We start from the raw sequence: 21,922 nt of genomic DNA, 5'->3' as shown, positions 1-21,922 counted from the left end.
AATTATCAAAATAACTTTTTTATCACTTAAACCAAATCCCCTTATATATATTTTGTTGATATATGATAATCATGGTTAACTTTGGAATATAATTTGTTCCACGGTATAGAAATTTATGAACAGTTTCACGTAATTTAATCAAACATTAATTCAAAATTTAGTGGGATGAAAATCAATATTTTCAAAACTAGACTAATATAATTAAAAATTGGTTTGGTATAAGATTTGATCAAAATTGATAAACTGAATAAAACCGATAGAGTCAAGTTTGACAAAGTCTTATTGCCCTAACCCCTAATTTTAATTTTTATTATATTTTTTGAGTTTTTTTTATTTTAATAAATTGAAGTTTATATTTCAAAGAAGTAAATATACCTTGTTGTTATTGATAATTTTACAAATTTATTTCTAATAAACTTCATATGGTTTATATTTAAAACATATGTTTGATATTATTTAATAAATTTATTGTAATTTGATAATAAATTGAACCAATTGAATTATGAATCAATAAAACAATCAATTCGATTATCACGCTAGTTTTAAAAACATTGATTAAAATATTCAACCCTACCTATTAACTTAGATTATTTTCGTGTAAAATATGTTTGCACGTTTGCTGAAAAAAATCTACATTTTCTTCGACCAATTTCATTATTACTTTTGTTTTCTAATCTATCTCTATGCTGAAAAAAATGAAAAAATATAAAATAATTAATGTAAAAATATAATTTATTTATATTATTATAAGTGTAAGAGATATTATCTATAATAATTATGATACAAAAATATTCTTCGACAAGTAAAATCATTGTTTAATTTTGACGTATGAATGGGAAAATGAATTTTGATTAAAAAAACCATTGTTTCATCAAAATTCATGTGTGAAATTATTATTCTTCCTTAATTTTATTTTTATCTGTAATTTATAATAACGTTTGAGGGGAAAAAAATTTAAATGTGTTGCCTCAAACCGCCTGGAACTAAGGTCAAATTATTGCGAATTTCAGGTATAAATAATTTCTTTATTTTAAAATAAAAAGGTTTAATATTACTAATATAGTAAATAGAAATAGTGGATATTTCTGTGATCTTGTTGAACAACGAGGTAAAATTTCAACCGACAAGAATAATGTAGGGCCTGTGAACTGGGCTGACCAACTTTATTTAAAATAATTAAGCCAGACATTTATGACTCTCTGGGGATGTACAGTTTGAATATGATTTTACTATTAAAATTAAAAAATTATTTGGGAATGGATTATTTTAAAAGTTATCAAATATAAATTATTATTATATTTAATAAAATTTAATAAAAATAAATAAAAATAATTAATGTTTAATTAGAGATTAAATATCTTTAAATATAATTATTTAAAAATATTTTTTATGTTATTATTATATTAATTAAAAATATAATTATTTTTAAAAAAATTAATAAATAAAAATATAATTATAATAAAATTAAAATTAGTTTAATAATAAAAAAATATTTTTTATTATTTATAAATTAAATAAAATAATATAAATAATAAAATATAAATTATCAGAATAATTTTTATTATCTACCATCCTATTGCCTTAAATTTTACACTCAACTCATGGTCATGAAGGTCTTATAATTGACCTGGGCCCTGGTGTTGGTCGTAGTTTTATGAAAGAAGTTTACTAATAAATCTAATCATATTAAGGTAGGCTCTGAACAGGTAAGGGAAAGATAAGTAATATATTTTCTTTTGGTAAGTAAGATAAGTAATATTTTGTTTGTAAAAATTAAAACAATAATATCTGATTAAATAATTTTAAAGTAAAAAAATTATATAATTTAATCACAAAGATCAATTTAGTTTATATGTATAAATTTGTATAATTTATACACATTCAAAAAATTTATATCAAAAACGGATATTTCATCTCTTCAATAAATTTGGTAACTTGTTTTGAAGGAAAGGAGAACCTTGATGAGGGATCAAATTGATTATATTTTACCTCATGCTTGGAGAAAGAAAATTAAACAATTCCCAATCATGATTTGAAAGACAGTTGGACATTGGATAGATATACATTCAAAATTGTTTGGTTGGATTCTTCATCTTTATATAAAGGCACCGCATGTCAACCATAAAAAAGTAATGATAAAGAAATAAAAATCCCAGAACAAAGGAAGGTTAAAGGTAGAAATGAACCTGATTTTGAAGGTCATGTAGTTGGTCAACTATCATGTCCACAAATTGCTACTTCTTCTTAATATTAACGCACGGTGCAGACTGCAGAACATCTGTGTCTACACATAAAACCTGCATCACTCAAGTAACAATTACATCCAAAAAACTTAGACGGGAGTAAATTGAAGTCTCAACATAGATTTTCCATATTTAAGTCTCCTTTGTTCAACGAGTGAAAATTGTGACAGGCGGATATTGACATGACAAAGAAAGTGAAAGGAAGCTTTTACTATACAAGCTCTGGGTGACTGCTTTATCTATGGTCAGACATGATACATGGTTGGGTGATTTCCAGGAATCTGAGTGAGATCAAGCTAGTGTGTTGAGAAACCAAACCAGCTCACTGTCTGACCTACAAACCTGAATGTGAGGGGAGCCAACACGCGGGCAACCTTTGGCAGCGTTGGGCATGTAAGTGTGCCAAGTATAAACCAGTTGAAGCTTAATAGAGCCACGGCATCAGAAGCAGGTTTGTTCTTTATGGTGGAGAAAAAATGAACGACGCTTTTCAGTGAAATGCCGACCACATTTAAGTCTCAACATAAAACCTGCATCACTCAAGTAACAATTACATCCAAAAAACTTAGACGGGAGTAAATTGAAGTCTCAACATAGATTTTCCATATTTAAGTCTCCTTTGTTCAACGAGTGAAAATTGTGCCAGGCGGATATTGACATGACAAAGAAAGTGAAAGGAAGCTTTTACTATACAAGCTCTGGGTGACTGCTTTATCTATGGTCAGACATGATACATGGTTGGGTGATTTCCAGGAATCTGAGTGAGATCAAGCTAGTGTGTTGAGAAACCAAACCAGCTCACTGTCTGACCTACAAACCTGAATGTGAGGGGAGCCAACACGCGGGCAACCTTTGGCAGCGTTGGGCATGTAAGTGTGCCAAGTATAAACCAGTTGAAGCTTAATAGAGCCACGGCATCAGAAGCAGGTTTGTTCTTTATGGTGGAGAAAAAATGAACGACGCTTTTCAGTGAAATGCCGACCACTGTGAAAAGAGCTACCACAAGTGGCATGCAAGGGTCTTCAGCTTCCCAGATAATCATTCCGACCAAAAGCGACAACCCTGCGCTAAAAAGAGACTGCAAAAGAGCAACTCCCCTTCTCTGGTCAAGCACTTCATTCATTTCTATATTTCTTGGGATAACACCAGGCGTGTAGGAGTGGATGGACCCACTGCTTGCCGCAATTCCAGTCTTTAAGATATTGAGAAATTCAGCATTACTCATGCTTTCACTGGCCCAAGAGTCTTTGTGCATCATCATGTCTTGAAAAAAGAAGTCAGTCCCCTTAAAATTGGATTTCCATGATGGACATCCATAGGAAATGTCATAGTTGTCAGCAGCAACACCAACTTTTCGTCCACTGACTTTATCATTAACTTTAAGACTCCACCGTTCTTTACTGCAAATTTCCTTAAGCTGAAGAGTTTCATCCTTCATACACTGCAACTATAGAAGCAGAAATGTACACAGATTCAAGACCACTTTCATGCAAGCATAAATTATAAAATTATGGCATAGAAAATATGTTAAAAATTCCATGTAATAAATTAACATTATCAGAAAAATCCAACAGATAGTAGTAGATAACATTACATATCAAAGCTTTCAGGTTCATAGGATCATCTAATTTCAACACAGTTATGCCCTTTACTAGCACTAAACAAGTAAAATTTTGTTTAATTATGTTGCAATTAACTTGTAAGAAAACCGATTGAAACTGCCATAGTCAAATTAACTTAAAAGAATGGCACCTTGCCACCTCTTGCCAGGAATATATATGCATGTTAGTATAACTTGCAGAACCAAAAGTTCAGCTAAAAATTTTGAGTAATAGAATATTGTCTCTGGCTCAGCATGATTATATTTAGAGGGAAAAAAAAAAAGATGATATGAAGACAGGATAACCTATACCACTCTGTCACATCAGCTGGTATGTATAATATATGACAAAGCAGTTGTGTGCGACTACAGACATATATTTAGGTATTATACTTAGATCCAAAGATCAATTCAACTCTTGACTCTCTTCCTTTTTCACAATTTGGCCCTCGAAACCCCAGATATTACCACATCATCAAGTCTTGATTTAGTATCCAAAGCAATAGAAATTTTCAAGTAATAAACACTTTATGCATGAAAAAAGGAAGGCTAACAAAAAACTGCTTTGCCAAGGTGTTACATGTGGTGATATCATAGGTATTACTAAATAAATACAGTAATACATTCACAATCCAAACCAAGGAGTTATCTAGCTCACAAAAACTAATCAAATCGGCAGGCATAACTTATACAAGAGTTGCAAGAGGATTTAATATATACCTTGCCCTCTAATAATTCAATTTTTGCCATAGCCTTGTCATTTTCATCTTCAAGTTCAGCTAGCATGGACTCCATACTTTTATGTTCTTCAATGGCTGTCTGAAGATGACCTTCGAGTTCCTTTCTATCCCAGGCAAGGGTCTCTAACTCTAACTGCATTTCATGCAGTTGCTGTTCCAGCTGCATATTATAAAAATCCTCATATTACAAGAAGCAATGTAAAATTTAGGCACCAAGAAGAATTACCAACTCATAATGGCTTGAGAAAGTAGTGCCATTGGAAGATATAACAAAAGAATTAAATTTTATAGAGGAAAACCATGTAATAAAGAAAGAGGCAAGCATAACATACCACAAGTATCTTATAATCTAGGAGGCCTATGCATTTACACACACCTTAATCTGAAATTAATTAATATTTAATAAGCATTGCACGAGGCCTCAGAGAAAACTGTTATCAAACAAACAGTTCTCATTGCCGACTTTAAAATGAACAATTTTACAAACTTTGTAGCTCCAGAACCCAGCTTTTTCCAGTGTCAGCAGTGTAAGACTAAGTTGCACTAGCTTTAACTTTGCACAGCTTGTCCTGAGACCAAATAGGTACCCCAGCCACCATTCCGGAAATATTTCTTAAACTAGTCGTGTCCATTAAGGGATGACATGTGTGTTTTACCAACAGAAAATCTATATTGGAGAAACATCACTTATTTCCTTTTGTAAACAGAGAAAGACATGGTACTATGCATTTTTGTGCAGGTTTCAAGTTCTTAAATAAAATTGTTTTAAATAAAAAGGAAATATAAAAAGTAGACACGACATGTAGAGACAAGTCATTAAACAAAGATGGTAAAACATACCACTGTTTCCCTCTGCAGGGCGGTAAAAACTCGAAGAGGAAGACTTATAAGAGCAACTGTCCAAGACATTGTTCTGCAAATCATGTTGACATGGAAGCTGGTAGTGGCATTGACCAGGTCTATCCAGCTATAAACGACGAAAAAAGTGGTTTTTAAACAAAACAGAATTGCTGATTTGCAAAGGCAAAAGGGCTTTGTCACCAAGATCATCATCGTAGCCATCAACTCTTGAGACAAAGACATCAGAGACACCATTCTCCACCAATAAAGCTTCTTTCTCCGACAATCACATGCTGAAAAGCACACATTTAATCACTGGCATCCTGCACAAACTATAAGTTTAAAAAGTAAGTCATGCCAGTAATCACCAAATCCTAAGATGATAAAAATTTGTCGCACTCAAGCAAGAAATTAATAAAAAGCAAATACAGAAATAAAATTACTAAAATCCTCCTTGAGGCCATTCTTCATAACAGAAATTACAAAAAGACAACTGAATGTTGAAGTTGAATATTTCGAATCAGTTAAAAACCATGTGTAATATCATTTTAATTTTCTTCATGAACTAAAACCTAATCAGAATAGATTTTACAATATAACACATGGAAATTTACAAACAATTAACAATAGAACTTTGAAAAGAAGAAAACAAATCAGTACATTTAAGTCTCAGTCTCTGAATCAACAAGCAACTCATATAAAAACATAGACTAAATTTAACGAGTCGTAATAATAAGTATGAGCTCAAGTGAAAAGTAAGAGAGGATGAGAAGAGTAGAAGAATAAAAACTTACAGAGAATTTGAGATTAAAGGAGAGTGAGCCTGAAGAGAGCAGTCAGAGATTAGATTTGATTTGATAAGAAAAGGTTGAAAAGAGGGAGGTTGCAGCAAGAGCATTGCTGTGATTGACACGTACCAGAATTACATGCTGATGCCGCTAAATTTTATCATTTTTTTTTTTAAATATGAAGTCTCCCCTATCCGTTGGATTTGATAAACGCGAAACCGTTAGTAGTGGGCCTGGTGATGGTGACGTTAATGTAAGCCCACCATTCGAAATTTTGAATCTTTTCAGTACTTTCTGAATCCGATCTGGTAAATTTGTGTCGACATAAATTATATTACTGAACTCATATAAGAATAGAGCCCAAAACAAAAAGATGATCTAACGGCCCAACAATTTACTTCACACTCCAGTGTTATCGGTCTTCAAATCTAACTCAATTTGAATATAATCATATCGAAATCTTTTAATTTCAAATTAATTCGAATTATGTTTGGGTTAACCGAATATAATTTAAATTAATCCAAAATCATTTATTGTTTTCACTTTTTTGAGTAGTTTTAGCTTTTTATTTTTTTTTTTCAAATTATTTCAATTTACTGTTAATAAAACACATAATTTAATAGTTTATCTTATTTACAAATGATCCAAAAAATTATATACCAATACTTTTTAAAATAAATCAATAATATAAGTAATCAAATATCATTCTTACTATCCAAAAATAAAATAAAGTTTTTATATTAACATAAAAAATACCCGTAGTACGCATAATTATAAAGAGATACAACTATATGTAATATATAATAATTTTAGTTGTTGTTAACACTTGTCGTTTAATCTTTCTCCAATGATTTCCTGACAAATATACTATAATAACATTTCTTTAAACATCTGATTCGAATTAAGTTAGTTTGGGTTGGTCTCATATTAATTTAAACATGCCCAATTTAGTTTTAAATCATATCAGATTAATTAGAATAAGATTTTGTGTCAAAAGAATGAATTCTAATATGATATTTTTCACATCATATTATATTGAGTTAGCGAATCGTATTGAAAATTACCAACACTTATTTTTGAATATACAAATAAATACATATATAATATATTATCCAATGAAAGATTAATATTTTATTATTAATTTAAAATTATTTAATTATATAATAATATATTATATATATTTATTTATATATTTAAAAATAAATATATATAATTTTATTAATAATAATAATAAGGGTATAACAGCTCATCAACTCATACTTCACACCAAAACTAAAGAAGGGTTTAAAAAAAAAAAGCCTTTGGGCTTGTACCCCACAATGGATGGATTTCAATAGAACATGCGCACTTAGACAATCCGATGCCAATGGTGGGGTCAGAGAAAGATTGGTACAAAAATTAACTTCTCCTTTATATAATTGCCTGGGACCATCCCAGTTTAATTTTCTCAAAGGTTCCTGTATTGTATTTTTAGTAAATCAATAATTTGTTTGAAATCTCCACAAGGTAAAATGAAAAGATATCGCAGAAGCCAAGGGAAAAGAGTTAGGAATATGGCCCAAGTAAGCAAGAAAAAGCTGAAACCGAATCATATATTATATTATATATTAAAAATCTAATTTTACACATAATATATTACGTATTATATGATATAATTTAAAAAATAAAAAATAAAATATTAATAAAATAATTAAAAAATTATAATCAATACGTTATCATTTTAAAAAATATCATAAACATCTTTAAAAATTTAAAATTTTTTATGTACACTTTTATTACATCATCATTTTTTTTCTAAAAAATATATTAATTTATATCAGTAATATGTATCATATCAAAAAATACTTATTATATCATATAATACTTCTATTATATTATGTTAATTACGATATATTTTATAATACATATTATTTTTTATCTATATTGTAATATATCGTATCATAAGATATATATTTTGTATCATAAGATACTGATATTTAAGATACAAACATCAATGACAACTTGATATTAATCATAAAGGGAAAAAAATGATTAAATAAAAATCCATCGAAGTTAACAGCTTATTCAGGAAAGCAATACCTAATATACGTTTTATTATATACTTTGATTGTAAGAGAACAAAAAAGAGAGAGAGAGAGATAAAAAAGCAAAACTTTAAAGATAGAAGTATTGGGAAGAAACTGATCCTCTAGAAATTACGTACACATAACAAATTATTATCAGTTTTGTGTACATAATATTCAAACAAAGAAAGATTAATAAAAATTATTTAGCCTTGGAGCTGCATTTTGAAGAAGGCACATAAGAGCCATTCAAAATACTAAACCTAAGCTGGCAATCCAAATGACACCAAAATTTGACAGAGCCGAGAGGTCCAACTCTGCATCTAGCTCTTGAACTTCCCTTCAAACCAAATTTAACATCATCCTTCTTCATAGCAACGTCCACCTGCTCTTGCAGTTTTGGATCTAATGGTATTGAATCAGACTGAACGACGTAATGGAAATCAACAGAATTATTTTTTCCTACATCAAAAGGGTCAGCGAGGAGCTTGGCAATCTCGTGTCCGTCGAATGAGACACTGAAGTGGGTATCCGAGAAAGTAGCGTGAGCCTTTTGGTTACTATTCTTCAAGTTTAAGATAATGGTCATCTGCGTTTCGAGCAGGCCAGCCAGGTCATACTGAAAGAGGTCGAGATGGGCATTGATGACGCTGATAACGGGGACTCGAGGGTGGATAACTTGGTAGCCGGTGAAGATCACAATGCCTACGACGATGACAGCAATGGCGATGATGGTGCATATGATGGCTGCACACCAACCCAAGGGATGAGTGGTGTGGCGCCGAGTGTGAGAGGTTAAGTAGCTTGGTTGCATTGGGGCTGTAAGTGGGGGTGTGGCTGAAAATATATCAACATGAAGAAGATGAGAGAGAGGTTTTGGAAATGGTCTAAGTTTCATTGATGGGGTTAGAGATTGAGAAGGAAAATAATTTTAGGGTGGGTACTCGGGTGTAATCGGTGGAGAAGGTTTTGGTATCTTCCTTCCCTCATATCAAAGCATTTGTATGGTGTTTTATAGTTGTTGTTTTCTATGGCGTATAAGCTTTCTGCTAAGGAATTCTCGGTCACTTTATGATACCAAACTTGCATTGCTAATTGCAAAATCTTTGCCTTTTACTTTCGTCAAATATACACACTCCCTCCTACTATTTCATGAATCTATTGGGATTGACAATTGCTTTGCATTAGAGATTCAAGTACAATCTAACATTTTCATCTCATTTTCGTCGGGATATAATACTTTAGGCAAGTCATTATATTACATATTATCGGCTAACATTTTTATTTCATGAAATGGCTTAGAGGAAAATTTATTACTTTGTATTTTTCATAAAAGAAAGTGTTAATTACCCAAAATAATATTTGGCCAAAAGACTTATTCTCGTACAAGGTGTAGCAAATTGATCACGAACTTTAGAAAATTTAAATATTCATCCGAAATTGCTACCGATAATGAAATATTTTAATAATAAGTTTATAATTATCATTGCAATCATAAATATTAAATTCATTTTAGCCATATTTAATATTGAAATGCTGTTCTGCTTCACTTCCTTTCATCATTTTAACCGACATTCCCAATCAAAAACCCCAATGTAGATATCAGCTACTCTGCACTCTGGCGGCAAAAGTCATTGCCTCTTCGGCATGGAAACTCGCCTTCTCTTCGGCATCTCAACTCTTCTCCTCTCCAGCACTTGAAATCTCAGCGAACTCTCCATAACTCATCCTCGAATTGTTAGTACATCAGACTGTTTGTCTTTACCAGGCTCTGGTATGATTTTATCTTCCCTGATTGAGACAAACTCTCCCGTTGATGCTGTATAGATGCTAAGTTATTACCTTGTCAATGCTTTTGTCTTGGTGTAATCTCGATTGCTCCTTAGTGAATGGCTGTAATGAGACATTGCCAGCCCATATTTCCACTTTTGTGTACTTGCTCTGCATTTAGGATAACAATAAGATAACCCCTGTAAAGTCAGATTTGAAGAAGAAATAAAAACAATTGTGAAGCATATAACTAAAATTAAGTATAATAACAACAGCCATTGAAAAACAACTACTTTTATTTCGTTGTTGTTAACAGAAGTTATTTCTCTGGAGTGGTGTTTACATCTTAAACTCCCTCAAATTAGTTGATAGAAAACCAGAGCTTAAGCTGGAACTGAAGTTGTAACAATGAGTATGACCAAACCAGAATTCCTTTTTTGTTTTTTCTTGTCTGAGTGGAGAAAGAACTTATGAGTATTTAAACATGTGCACCTATCTATTTTTGAACTTAAGTATACTTTCATGCAAGTTCATGAGGGTGCTTTCATGCAGCTGCTGGCTTGCAGAGTTTGTTGAGCCTTTTGCTGGCCATTGTAGACATTCATGCCATTCTGGTGATGCGATCCTTGCAGAATAATCAAATTGTTAGTTTGTTTGCTGTTGGTGATGGAGTAAGATAATGCACTTAACAGTAGCATAACTAAGTCGTTGCAACAAATATCAACGACACCCTTGATTTGATGTCTTTTTGGTTTGGTTAAATCCTGGGAATTTTTTTCCTTATACTTTTGGTTGTCTGAACAATTTTTTGCAGATAACATCTACTCTTACATTTGCTGCAGCATGCGCGTCTGCTGGTATCACAGTTTTTATTGACAATGATCTTCGAAAGTGTTACCAGAATCAGTGCGTGGAGTTTGAAACTGCCATGGCCTTCATATAAGCTAAATTACTGCATTACCATCTTTTCTCCTAAATTTCTGGTCATTGGCATTCTGTATAAACTAAATAAAATCATTTAATCTTAAATCCACATGATCTATGCACGGTTATAAAATATTGAATTAAATTTATTAGAGTTATAAGAATACCTAAAATGTCATATAATTTAAATTTGTAAAACTTTGAAAATCACCTAAAAATTGAAAAATTGTTATGATTGAACTCCCGCTTCAGAAACCTCCCTTATAACAGCTTTTAATGGAAAAAGTTGAAGTGTTCAGGTTTCGGAGCAAGGATTTAGTCTATTTATAAGAGAAATTATTTGAACCATATCGAAGGTCCAATAACTCAAAATCATACTAAACCGTCTATCTAAATCTATAAACAATAGAGTATATTAGATATTACTTAAGCACATCTATAAATTGTTGTCTTTGGACTATTCAATTACCCAATTTTATTAACTAAAATCATAATTAATGTTAACCCACATTAGTAAATTTTCTAACAAAGATACCATGAAAAAATCCAGAAAGAGAAAGAAAACTGTGGCCATTTTGATCTAATAGTTGAAGCTATCTGTTGATGTCTGTTTGATCTGTGATCTTTCCCTTGCCTTTTGTGTTTTAAGATGCCCGAGAGTGTAACTTGAGTTGTGGTGTGTATGAATTATAAAATCAGGCTGCAATATACATATTTGGTTATGGAGGGGTAACTATCAATTTGGCAAGGCGAAATCCAATTGATTGAATTATTTTAGTGTAATTGTAAACAAGCCCCCTTCGATTGTGTGTTAATGCTACTCTCTTTCTCTTTAATATGAAATATTTTTTTAACCTGGATGCATAAACAGATTTTAATGATTTAATATAAACAATTAATGTAAATTGATACATTATTTTTAGTGGTCATCGTCCTAAAACAATTACACAAAAAGTCTCATTTATTAATTTAAATTATATTAATTTATAAAAGTATTTTTTTCATTCTACTTAAAAAATTAAAAACGATAAATTAATAATTTATAATTAAACTAATAGAATATTCTAACTGACTTGTATGATAGGTGAGTAATTAGATTTTTTAAATATATCAGGTGGGAAATTTTGATTGATGAAACCTTGGGTGGGAAAAAGTCTTTGACCAATTATATTTTTACTTTTTCATACTTCTATATCAACTTTAATGGACAAAATTAGGAGGTGTATATTAACTTGACCAATCTTTTAGCGGAATAGAAATATAACCAAAGCCCAAATTATTTATACCAGAATTCCCCACTCTTTTTTAATAAAACTTGATGCTTTATACAAACCAACATCACAACCAAATCTTACAAACTTTGAAATTTCTTATTTTCACACTTTCACTCAAATAACAACATTATGATTTTGAAATTACGAAATTTCATTACATCCAGGTCTTTACAAGTAAAGTTCTCAAAATTTAATTTATTTGATGATTATGTATTGTTTTTGGGTGCATTGAATTGATTTGATAAGTTTGAAGTGCATCTCAAAATAAAGAAATAAAAAGAAAAGGCTTAGATGATATATTTTTGGTAGAAAAAGGTCAAGGGAGTTAGATGATATTTTACAGATGTGGGATATTTTACCATGAGCAGTGGTAAATTGATATTTTCAATAGCCATAATGAATACTAGAAATGCTAAAATTAACAAAAATATTTTTTGAAATTGTATATTACGATTGTAAGATGATTAATATGTTGAATTTTATTATTATTTTATTTTGATATGATGGGGAATTGATAAAGACGAATGGTAATAAAATGAAATACATTAGAAGTGAAGAGAAAATGGTAAAAATCTTTGCACACACAACGTTTGAGAGATTAGCTTGATTACAAAGCAAACGTCTCCATATTGACCGTAAACGAAATCATATATAGATAAACATGAAAAAAAAAAATGTCAATAGTAGAAAATCTATCAAGATCATGAATAATATAGACATTGATTGTCTTATTGGTCGTTCTCAACAATTAAGAGAATGCATTCATGTTTTTGTGATATGTACCTTTGAATGAGAAATGCATCTCCTTAAACGACTAGCATTGATGTTAGCCACATAATGATATATTAGATGATAATGGCTTGCAATGGTTTAAGCATGAGAGTTAAATACCCATCATGATGTTAATTTGGTGAATGTGTATGATGTGGATATATTATCAACTATAGAAGATTAGGTATGTGAAAATAAAGAAAAGGTTTCAACTTGGGGTGTCTTTGACCGTGGAGACAAAATTGATGATTCCTATTAAGGAACTTGTGTTAGAGGAGAAGATCAATGTTAATAATGATACTAAATATATGAAAAGTTTCCAATATACAAATAAGGTTAACATTAATGTAACACCTTTCTCTAGATGAATATCCTCAAAAGAGATTACATATATGAAGAGAATCTGTTAGCTACTTATATTTTTAATAAAACTATATACACCCAATTTTAGTATCTAATTGGATATTAAGATGATATATCATTATATGATATCATCATAAGATCAATTGGGTAATCATGTGTAGATCTTTCCCAAATGATTTAAGGGACTTTTATGGTATATTAAAGTACTAAGATATGCCCTAGAGCAGGGTTGGATTCGAGCCGAGTCGAGCTCGAGCTCGGCTCGGTTCACATATACTTGGCTCGAGTTCGAGCTTGAGCTCGTGAAAGCCAAGCTCGAATTCGGTTCGGCTCATTTTTCGTTATCAAAACGACGTCGTTTTAATATATATTGGTCAAAACGACGTCGTTTTGTATCAAAAATTTTAATTATAAAATCCGACGAGCAGCTCAAGCTCGAGCTTGAGCTTGACCGAGCTCGACTAAGGCCGGCTCGTTTCGGGCTCAATTAAGCCAGTTCGAGCTCGAGCTGGCTCGATTCGAATCTAACCCTACCCTATAGAAAGAATAAGATTATGCATGAAGAAGAGACATGTACATTAGATGAAAGCTAGATAAAGCCTCGAGATGAGATGATTCATGGGCTTGAGAGAATGAACTTATGAAACATATTCTTGAGATGAGAAAGAGTATGTGTTGAATAGAATTATGATATTCGAGTAATTGGGTGATAGAAAGGGATATGAGATCCTATAGAACATATGTGGGGCTCATATACTCAAAAAGTGCATGTGAGGAAAAAAGAATTCTTGTAGAATATGAGATGAGATACCATCGATGGAAATATCTAATTTATGATATGTTATTGACAAGACTGTTATGAGGGGTCATTTATGACATAGGCTTATACATGTAGATTGGGTGATTAGATAATTTGTCGATTAGTGTTAATTGATGTGTATGTTAGGATTGAAGATTTTCTGATTGGCATTGGACATGCCAAAACATAGAGAACCTGTCACTTAATGTCCATAGTATGATATGTCAAGATTGTGAGTCTATCAATTAACAATTTTAATAGGACGACCAAGACATAAATAGCCTTAAAGAGAGTCATATGGCTAGGATATTGAAATCAGCCTAATCTGAACAATATAGAATGATGACATAGAAGATTGATAACTGTGACAAGTGATGTGTACATGATAGCATTCATGGTAATTCGTAAACAAGATAGAGACAAACCCTAAATGCTCCTAGTTAATGAGTGTTTTATCACTCACCTTTTTCTCTTTGGTTTTGTAGGTGAGAGATGATGTTGCAGCAACGATGAGGTGGCCAGTTAGTGATAGAATGACATGAGGGTGGACTCCTTTGGATTTATGTTGATTTGATGTTTTGATCTATGTTTAGACATAGTGTATTAATGTTTAGTATTTTATGTACACTTTATTATTTTCTATTATGAATGATATGGATTTGACAGTTGGAATTGTTTTTCAATAATTAGTTTTTTTGAGGGCATTTCAGTTAATGTTGCATTGGTTGGATGTTTCATTTACTTTAATACATGTTTAAAAGTTAAGATTAAGTAGCATCTTACTCTAGAGGATAGGATTTTCGGAGTGGGGTGTTAATCCACCATCAATTACAACTTAATAACATCTATGAAAATCCAGTACTGTTAAAGTTGAGCAACATTAAAAATCTCATATCTCAGTTCTCCAAGAAATCTTGCAATTGATTTAGGGTTTGTGATATCACACTTTATCATTAATTCAAATTTAGTGGCATAGTCAAATCTTGCTATCAAATGTTATAAAATTTGATAAAAACATCTTGGTGATTATGATTAAACAGATATTTTCACTTTAATTCTTTAAGAATCTTCTCCCATGTTGTGATCGTACTACATCCTTCACGTTCTCATTGGAGTTTTAAGTTCCCCACCATATTGAAGCATTCATCCTGAGTTTGACAACTATTAGCGTTGAATATTTGTTCTACAGTATGCATCAATTGAATAAATTCATTTGATTGAATTCTTCTTTTAAAGTCAGCATCTTTGTCTTTGGCTTGAGTGTGAAGTTACAATTAAACTTCTTGGTCAGATGAACCACTTTCAATATGATGGAATGGATTAAACTCTTCTTCTTCTCCAACTCCATCAATTTCACTCTTCGTATGATTCGTGGTTATGATCCTCACGTTGCTTATATAGTTAAAGATGTTGTTGAAGTCATTCAATCTCACACCGCATTCCATAGTGACGTCTTGAACAACTAATTGGCGATTGCATCAGGATAGAATCTCCACTGTCTAGACTTTTATACACTTCAGATTTTGGAATCAACTCTATCAGACATGGTTGGGTTGCTCAATGATCACGGTAAGATTTAAAAACCCCCCACTATGAACGAACAATGTTTTTTAAACAACTGAATTACCAACTAAGTAGGCCACTGTAAGGAAATAACTACACTCCAATTCCTAGGAATCCAAAATAGGGAGAAAAAAAAAAAAAAAAGAGAGGGAGAAAACAAAAGAAAACTTTCTCTCGGGAAATACTAATATTTTTTTCAATTGATGAAATATTTGTATACAACATCACTATTTGAGTATAAAAAAATTTTAATAATAATAAAACTCTAATAATAAGAATCCACCATAATTTACGAAAAACAACAAAAATTAAGAATCACAAATAAATTAACTAAAATAACTAGATTCTAAATCCTTATCAATGAGAAAATTTTGATAATCTTAACAAATCCCAATTGGTTTAGTGGAAGAAGCATTTTCTTTAGAAAATCTTACCTAGACGATATTTTGTTGATGCAGAGAGTTGAGTTTTCCCTTTTTCTCTCTCAAAGAGTATATGTTAAAGTGAGTTGAGTGTTGTTCTTGGTGTTGTCTAATCGAAATGAATGCTCTTTCCTTAAATGTTATATTTGCATTCCAACAAATGGCTACTGCAAAAGTTTTCTTCATTGGAACGAGTCAAGAATTATTAGGCTTGCGGTTTTTAGAAATTATTCTGTCATGCCTGCCTATAACAATAATATCTTATAAACCCTACAATGTGCACCATAAACCCTTGTTGAGAACAAAATCTGCACGTGGGACCTTTCTTTCATCTTAAATACCACTACTCTATCTCCCCGTCTGTTCTAACAACAATTTAGAGTTAAATTGAAGTATATTTTCATGGTTTTGTAAGATTAAGCGCCTTTACAGCTTTCTTAAAAATCATTCATGGCGGCGCACAATTCTTTCACGTTAAGTTCTTTTGTTGTTCTTCTTCTGCTTCTCAACAGTCAGTTATACTTGATAGAAGCGACACGGCCACTTGTTCCTAAGGGCGATTTTCATCCAACTTCTCTCCCTCTAGCCAGCAAGCTTAAACCTCCGGCGTCCATTTCTTATACGATAAATCGTTACAAGAAGATAGAGACTGACGGTTTCCGACCCACAAATCCTGGTCGTAGCCCTGGTGTCGGTCATGGCATGCCACCTGCTTTTTGAAATTAAGCAACCATGCCGCCACTGCAGCCTGTTGGGCCTTGCTACAATATTATTTTTAAAATAATAAAATTATATGTATGGATTTTTCAATATATAATTGAATAATGATGTGTCGTTAGTGCCTACTGCCGCCACTTCCTTCAATATACATGAAGGTTGTAGCATGCATGCATGCTATTGGATTTCTAATGGTGTAAAACATATTTTGTTTTATAAATAATTAAGAGTCTTTTGATTGAGGTAAATTCGAAGTGTATCCTTGGTTTTCTCATAGATTTTATTAGTTTACATATAGCATCTTTAGACATTTCTTTAAGCTTAATCTACAATACACTAGTAATTTGAATTATCCCCTAATTAATTAACTTAAGCTTTTAAAAAATATTCTTATAACTAACAATACACTAAAAATTCATATTAATAAGATTGAATAAACCATTTCAATATGGAATGTTATAACTAATATTGTCCTCGAATCAATACATATTCAACACATAATTTTGTTAATAGCAATTAATGACATGAATAGTAAATAAATAAAGGGAAATTGAAATTTTTACCCTCATTTAGACCCACGTATACATTTATACCACACTTTTTATACTCTAAATATTTTTACCACTTTATAGGATAGGATGCCTAAATTACCCTTTTCTTCAACCTTGAGAAACCAAAACTAAGTTTTCAGTATTACTTACTTTTAATGCATTGTAGAGAGAGAAAATGTATAAATATTTAATATCAATATTTGAAACAAAATTTATATTTATGTGTACTTGGTGTTGAATATGTAAAGAATACATCAATATATATATATCTGAAGAGTCAAAACAAAAATGAATTACAAAATCTTGCAGGAAAAAATTTACAGAAGCATGAGAGAATAATTTTTATTGCAGAAGAATCTTATAGGGAATAAATTGACTTGAAGGGAATTATTAGTGCAATAATTTTAAAAATGAAAAAATTGTCAAAAAACTGATTTTGGTTGGAAAGATTTAGAAAGGGGGGTTGGCGTAAAAATAAGGGGTTGGTGGTAAAAATAAGGGTTGGCTTTTAAATTTAAGGGAAAATTAAAAAGGGTTGGCGTTGTTATTTTAAAAGGGTTGGCATCTGGCCAACCCTTTATTTATTTGTAGGGGTTGGCGTCTTCTTTTTATTAATTATATAATATAATATAATATTATATATTATATATATAATTATATTATATTATATATATAATTATAATATAATATAATATATTATATTATAATTTAATATAATATAATTATATAAAATATAATATAATATAATAAAAAGGGTTGGCGTCAACGCCAACCCTTTTTATTCGGCAATCCTTTTTAATTTTTTTTTTCAGTTAAGAATTCTTAATCTGAAATCTATTTCTTTTTTCAGTTTTTTTCTTTCTTTTTTTATTTTTGAAGCACTTATTCTATTTTTTACATGATTCTTTTATCATTTGAAAGATGAGGAAGAAGAAAGAAAAAGTTACAGAGAAAAATAGAGAATCTCTACATAAAAGTAAAATGAGAGATATTTTGGAAAAATAGATTACTGTTGTAGTATATTTGTTTAAGTTTTAGAATGAGTAGCATTTATATATACACGGATTACAATAAGGGTAAAAATTTTAATTTCTCATAAATAAATTAACTTTATGGTAAAAATGATATTGTATATTCTTTGTTGATGGTTGGAAGCCAAGATCCCAATGTCCCATGATTGTCTCATTTCATAATAAGTTAAGTAGATCACTCACCATAGATCAATCGATCCGAAAAATGTGATGAAGAACGATGTTTTGTGTAGACAATAAAAAACAATGTTTTTTATCCAAACAATGAAGAATAACGCTTCATCACATTGTCCTCCATTACCCCTTTTCAATCTAGATGATGAAGAGTCATCTTTCATTGGAGAAAATTGACGTTGGATTTCCTAAACCATTAGAGATAAAACTTAAAAATGGGAGAAGTAAATTTTTTAAAATTTAATTATAAAAAAAAAATATTAATTTTTTAAACTAATAGAGAGAAATAATATAAATTTTTAAGGTTTTAAGATTTAATGATAAAATGATATTTTTATTTTTATTTTTAATTAAAAATTTTAACAAAAATTAATTTATGAATAAATATTTGAATTTGTAAATCCTCTTGAATATATTTTTAAAATTAGAATAAATCTTGTATAGGGAATGTCACCTGGCCGACTCTTTATTGAATGTTGGAAGCTGACATCCCCATGTCTCATGATTGTTCCTTTTCCAAGTAAGTTAACATTGTACGCTTGTATTATTTTAATTAATTAATGATTAGTCAAGGGTAGTGCACAATAATCTATCTATAAATTAAAATAAGTATCTAGATTCGGATCTTGTTGATGATGACCAACAATCATTTCCTATGAGATTCACATGTTCATATAATTTATTGCAAACTGGTGGCCCTAAAATATTGTCATCAATTTTGACGACGAAAATTAATAAGAAATTAAAGAATATGGTCTGCCATTCTTGAGACTACAGTTCAGAATGGACAATAAGATCTTCAAAGGTATCACGTCTATGTTGATTTAGCTGGCTAAATAAAAAAGAATCACTATTATTCGTTGACTAAATATCATATTGTTTGATTGTTTAATTAAATATTTAAAATAAATATTTATAATTTTATTATTTTAAATAAATTTAAGTTATCAACAGATTTGTATCAAGACAGAAAATTATCCAAAATCTTACATGGATTCTCTCATGTCTCCTGTCAATTACTATAAACAGGAAAATAATTTCACTATAAACAATAACTATAAATTGTAATTTTACTAGAATTTGAAATCTTAATTATATTTGAGTTTGAATGTAATTTCTCTCTTTTTTTTTTAAAATAAAATTAAAGAAAATTATGTGCTATTAATTAGTGACGAGATATCATATTGAGCTAGAGACTAATCAGTTTATTCTGGGTTAAGCAATCAGTTTGGTCAAATAAAGTTTCAAAAGCGTTACCATTAGACTGCTTTTAAATGCGGTGGAATTGAACTTGATGATGCTAGCATAACTTTTTAAAAAACATTTAGAATTGCTAAGGCCAAAAAATTTGTTCCCACCTAAAGTTTAATTTACTGACAATTCACACTCATTAACTTTAGAAAATTCATCCAATTTTGTTTGTATCACCTGTTAGCTTAATTATAAATTAGTAATTTACCTTTTTTTTTAATATAAATTTATATACACATACACATTCACACGGGGAAAATCAAAATTTGATGAAGAAGTGCATTATTTAGAAAACTAACTTCTTCCCCTTATCCTAGGCTTTCATACTATTCATATTTTTACTCTTGCCATCACCCCCCAAAGTTTTGAAACATTACACTTTCACACTTGTCTTCAATGATTTGCAGAACTAAGTCCAATGAACTTCTTCCTTTCTCTTTGGTTAACAAACCTACCCAAGATTGAGCCAATGTTGGTTTAGTTTTTCTCTATTGTGGCTTCTCTTCCTTTCAACACAATCACGATGACTCTTCCCTTACTATTGTCATAACTTGTTCCTCCATCTCAGGCTAGTCTCAAGCCAAAATTGAGACACCATTCTTTGGTTTTCTTTGTTGGCAACAGACTCTTCCATGGTCGTATCTCGTTCCAACCATTGTCTTTTCGAATCACTTATCAAGTGCTACGTTTTCTTTGTTGTTCACAAACCCAACTCTCAGATGTCCAATCATCGATCTCCATGGTCGATCCGAAGTCGAATATAATCACTGGAACCTCTAGCTTGAAGTCTCCTCTTCCCAGATTTGGAGACCGTATTTTCTGAATATTGTTGAGGATGGCATCGTGAAGGGAACAACAAAATGGAGTTCGTACATGGTGTTTATAATCTTAAAAGCTCATAAGGTAACATCATTATATAATATAATATTGTCTAGATTCTTTCTTCATCATTGTAAAGAGTTGAAAAGAATAAATTTTGTATATATTATTACAATGAGGAATTGTACATGAATATATGCATGTCTTAAATCTTATACAAGGAAACAAAATCAATCTTGATCAATATACAATCAATACACAATAATATATATATAACAGGAAACTAAATATTAAAAATATTTTCTAATATAAAAAACCAAATATATGAAATATATTCTAATATTCCCCCTCAAACTCAAGTAGTCAAAAATTTTGCTATCTTGATTTGTGATGTAAATTATGAAAACATCCCGAAGGATGGGTTTTAATGAAAACGTCAGTTATCTGATCAATAGAAGGTATAAAAGTGAGATAAAGGGTCTCTTTGATAAGATGATGACAATCAATCTCAATGTATTTCGTGCGCTCGTGAAAAAGATCATAATGAGCAATCTGAATGACACTACGATTATCGCAATAGATGTTTATAGCATTTGTTTAAGAGACTCTTATATCTTGCAACAACTACGTAACTAGAGAAGTTCAGAAGTAGTGTCTGCAAGTGCTCTATACTCTACTTCTGTACTTGAATGAGAAACAACAATTTTCTTCTTATTGCATCATGAGACAAGAGAATCTCCTAGAAAGAAATAATAACTAGTGGTGGAACACTTATATGTAGGATGACCCACCCAGTTAGCATCAGAATATGCATGTAATATAAGTGAGGACTGAGCAAAAAAAATAAAGACCATAAAACTTGGTATTTTGATATAATGAATGATACAAAGTATTGTCGCAAAATGAGTAGTATGAGGAGCAGTAATGAATTAACTAACAATATGAACGATATAGGTTATGTCTAGTCGAGTGACAGTTTGGTAGATAAGACTTCCAATCAATTGTCTATAGAGAGTGGGATTATTCAACACTGTTCCTTTTGTAGGAGAAAACTTGACATTGACTTCAAATGGAGTGGAGATAGTTTTATTATTTGACAAACCGACAAGAGATAAAAGATCAATATCATATTTGGCTTGTGACAAGTAATAACCAGTATCAATTAAAAAAAACTTCTAACCCAAGGAAATAACTCAGATGACCAAGATCCTTCATTTCA

General features: G+C 30.7%; 2 protein-coding genes across 5 annotated transcripts; both read right to left on the bottom strand.

Annotated features, from left to right (window-relative positions):
- Positions 1-2,221: 2,221 nt before the first annotated feature.
- LOC123222681 lies at positions 2,222-6,364 on the bottom strand. Of its 4 annotated transcripts, none has more exons than XR_006503690.1 (5): positions 6,218-6,364; positions 5,424-5,755; positions 4,564-4,743; positions 2,774-3,690; positions 2,222-2,297 (listed from the first exon to the last, which is right to left on the bottom strand). XR_006503690.1 is itself a non-coding variant. In XM_044645581.1 (5 exons), exons 2-5 carry the CDS (start codon positions 5,676-5,678, stop codon positions 2,540-2,542), a joined length of 1,110 nt encoding a protein of 369 aa, XP_044501516.1. In that variant the 5' UTR covers positions 5,679-5,755; positions 6,218-6,364; the 3' UTR covers positions 2,348-2,539. The 4 variants fall into 4 exon arrangements, 1 of the variants encoding a protein (XP_044501516.1); XR_006503691.1 differs by having other exon boundaries at positions 5,424-5,746; positions 6,218-6,354; XR_006503692.1 differs by lacking the exon at positions 6,218-6,364 and adding an exon at positions 6,084-6,102.
- Positions 6,365-8,380: 2,016 nt separating this feature from the next.
- LOC123224362 lies at positions 8,381-9,646 on the bottom strand. Its single transcript, XM_044648002.1, has one exon. The coding sequence runs from the start codon at positions 9,170-9,172 to the stop codon at positions 8,477-8,479; it is 696 nt and encodes a 231-aa protein (XP_044503937.1). The 5' UTR covers positions 9,173-9,646; the 3' UTR covers positions 8,381-8,476.
- Between the last annotated feature and the right edge of the window lie 12,276 nt (positions 9,647-21,922).

Source organism: Mangifera indica, chromosome 8, assembly GCF_011075055.1.
Source record: "Mangifera indica cultivar Alphonso chromosome 8, CATAS_Mindica_2.1, whole genome shotgun sequence".
Taxonomy (NCBI): domain Eukaryota; kingdom Viridiplantae; phylum Streptophyta; class Magnoliopsida; order Sapindales; family Anacardiaceae; genus Mangifera; species Mangifera indica.
This window is presented reverse-complemented; position numbering and strand designations above follow the sequence as displayed.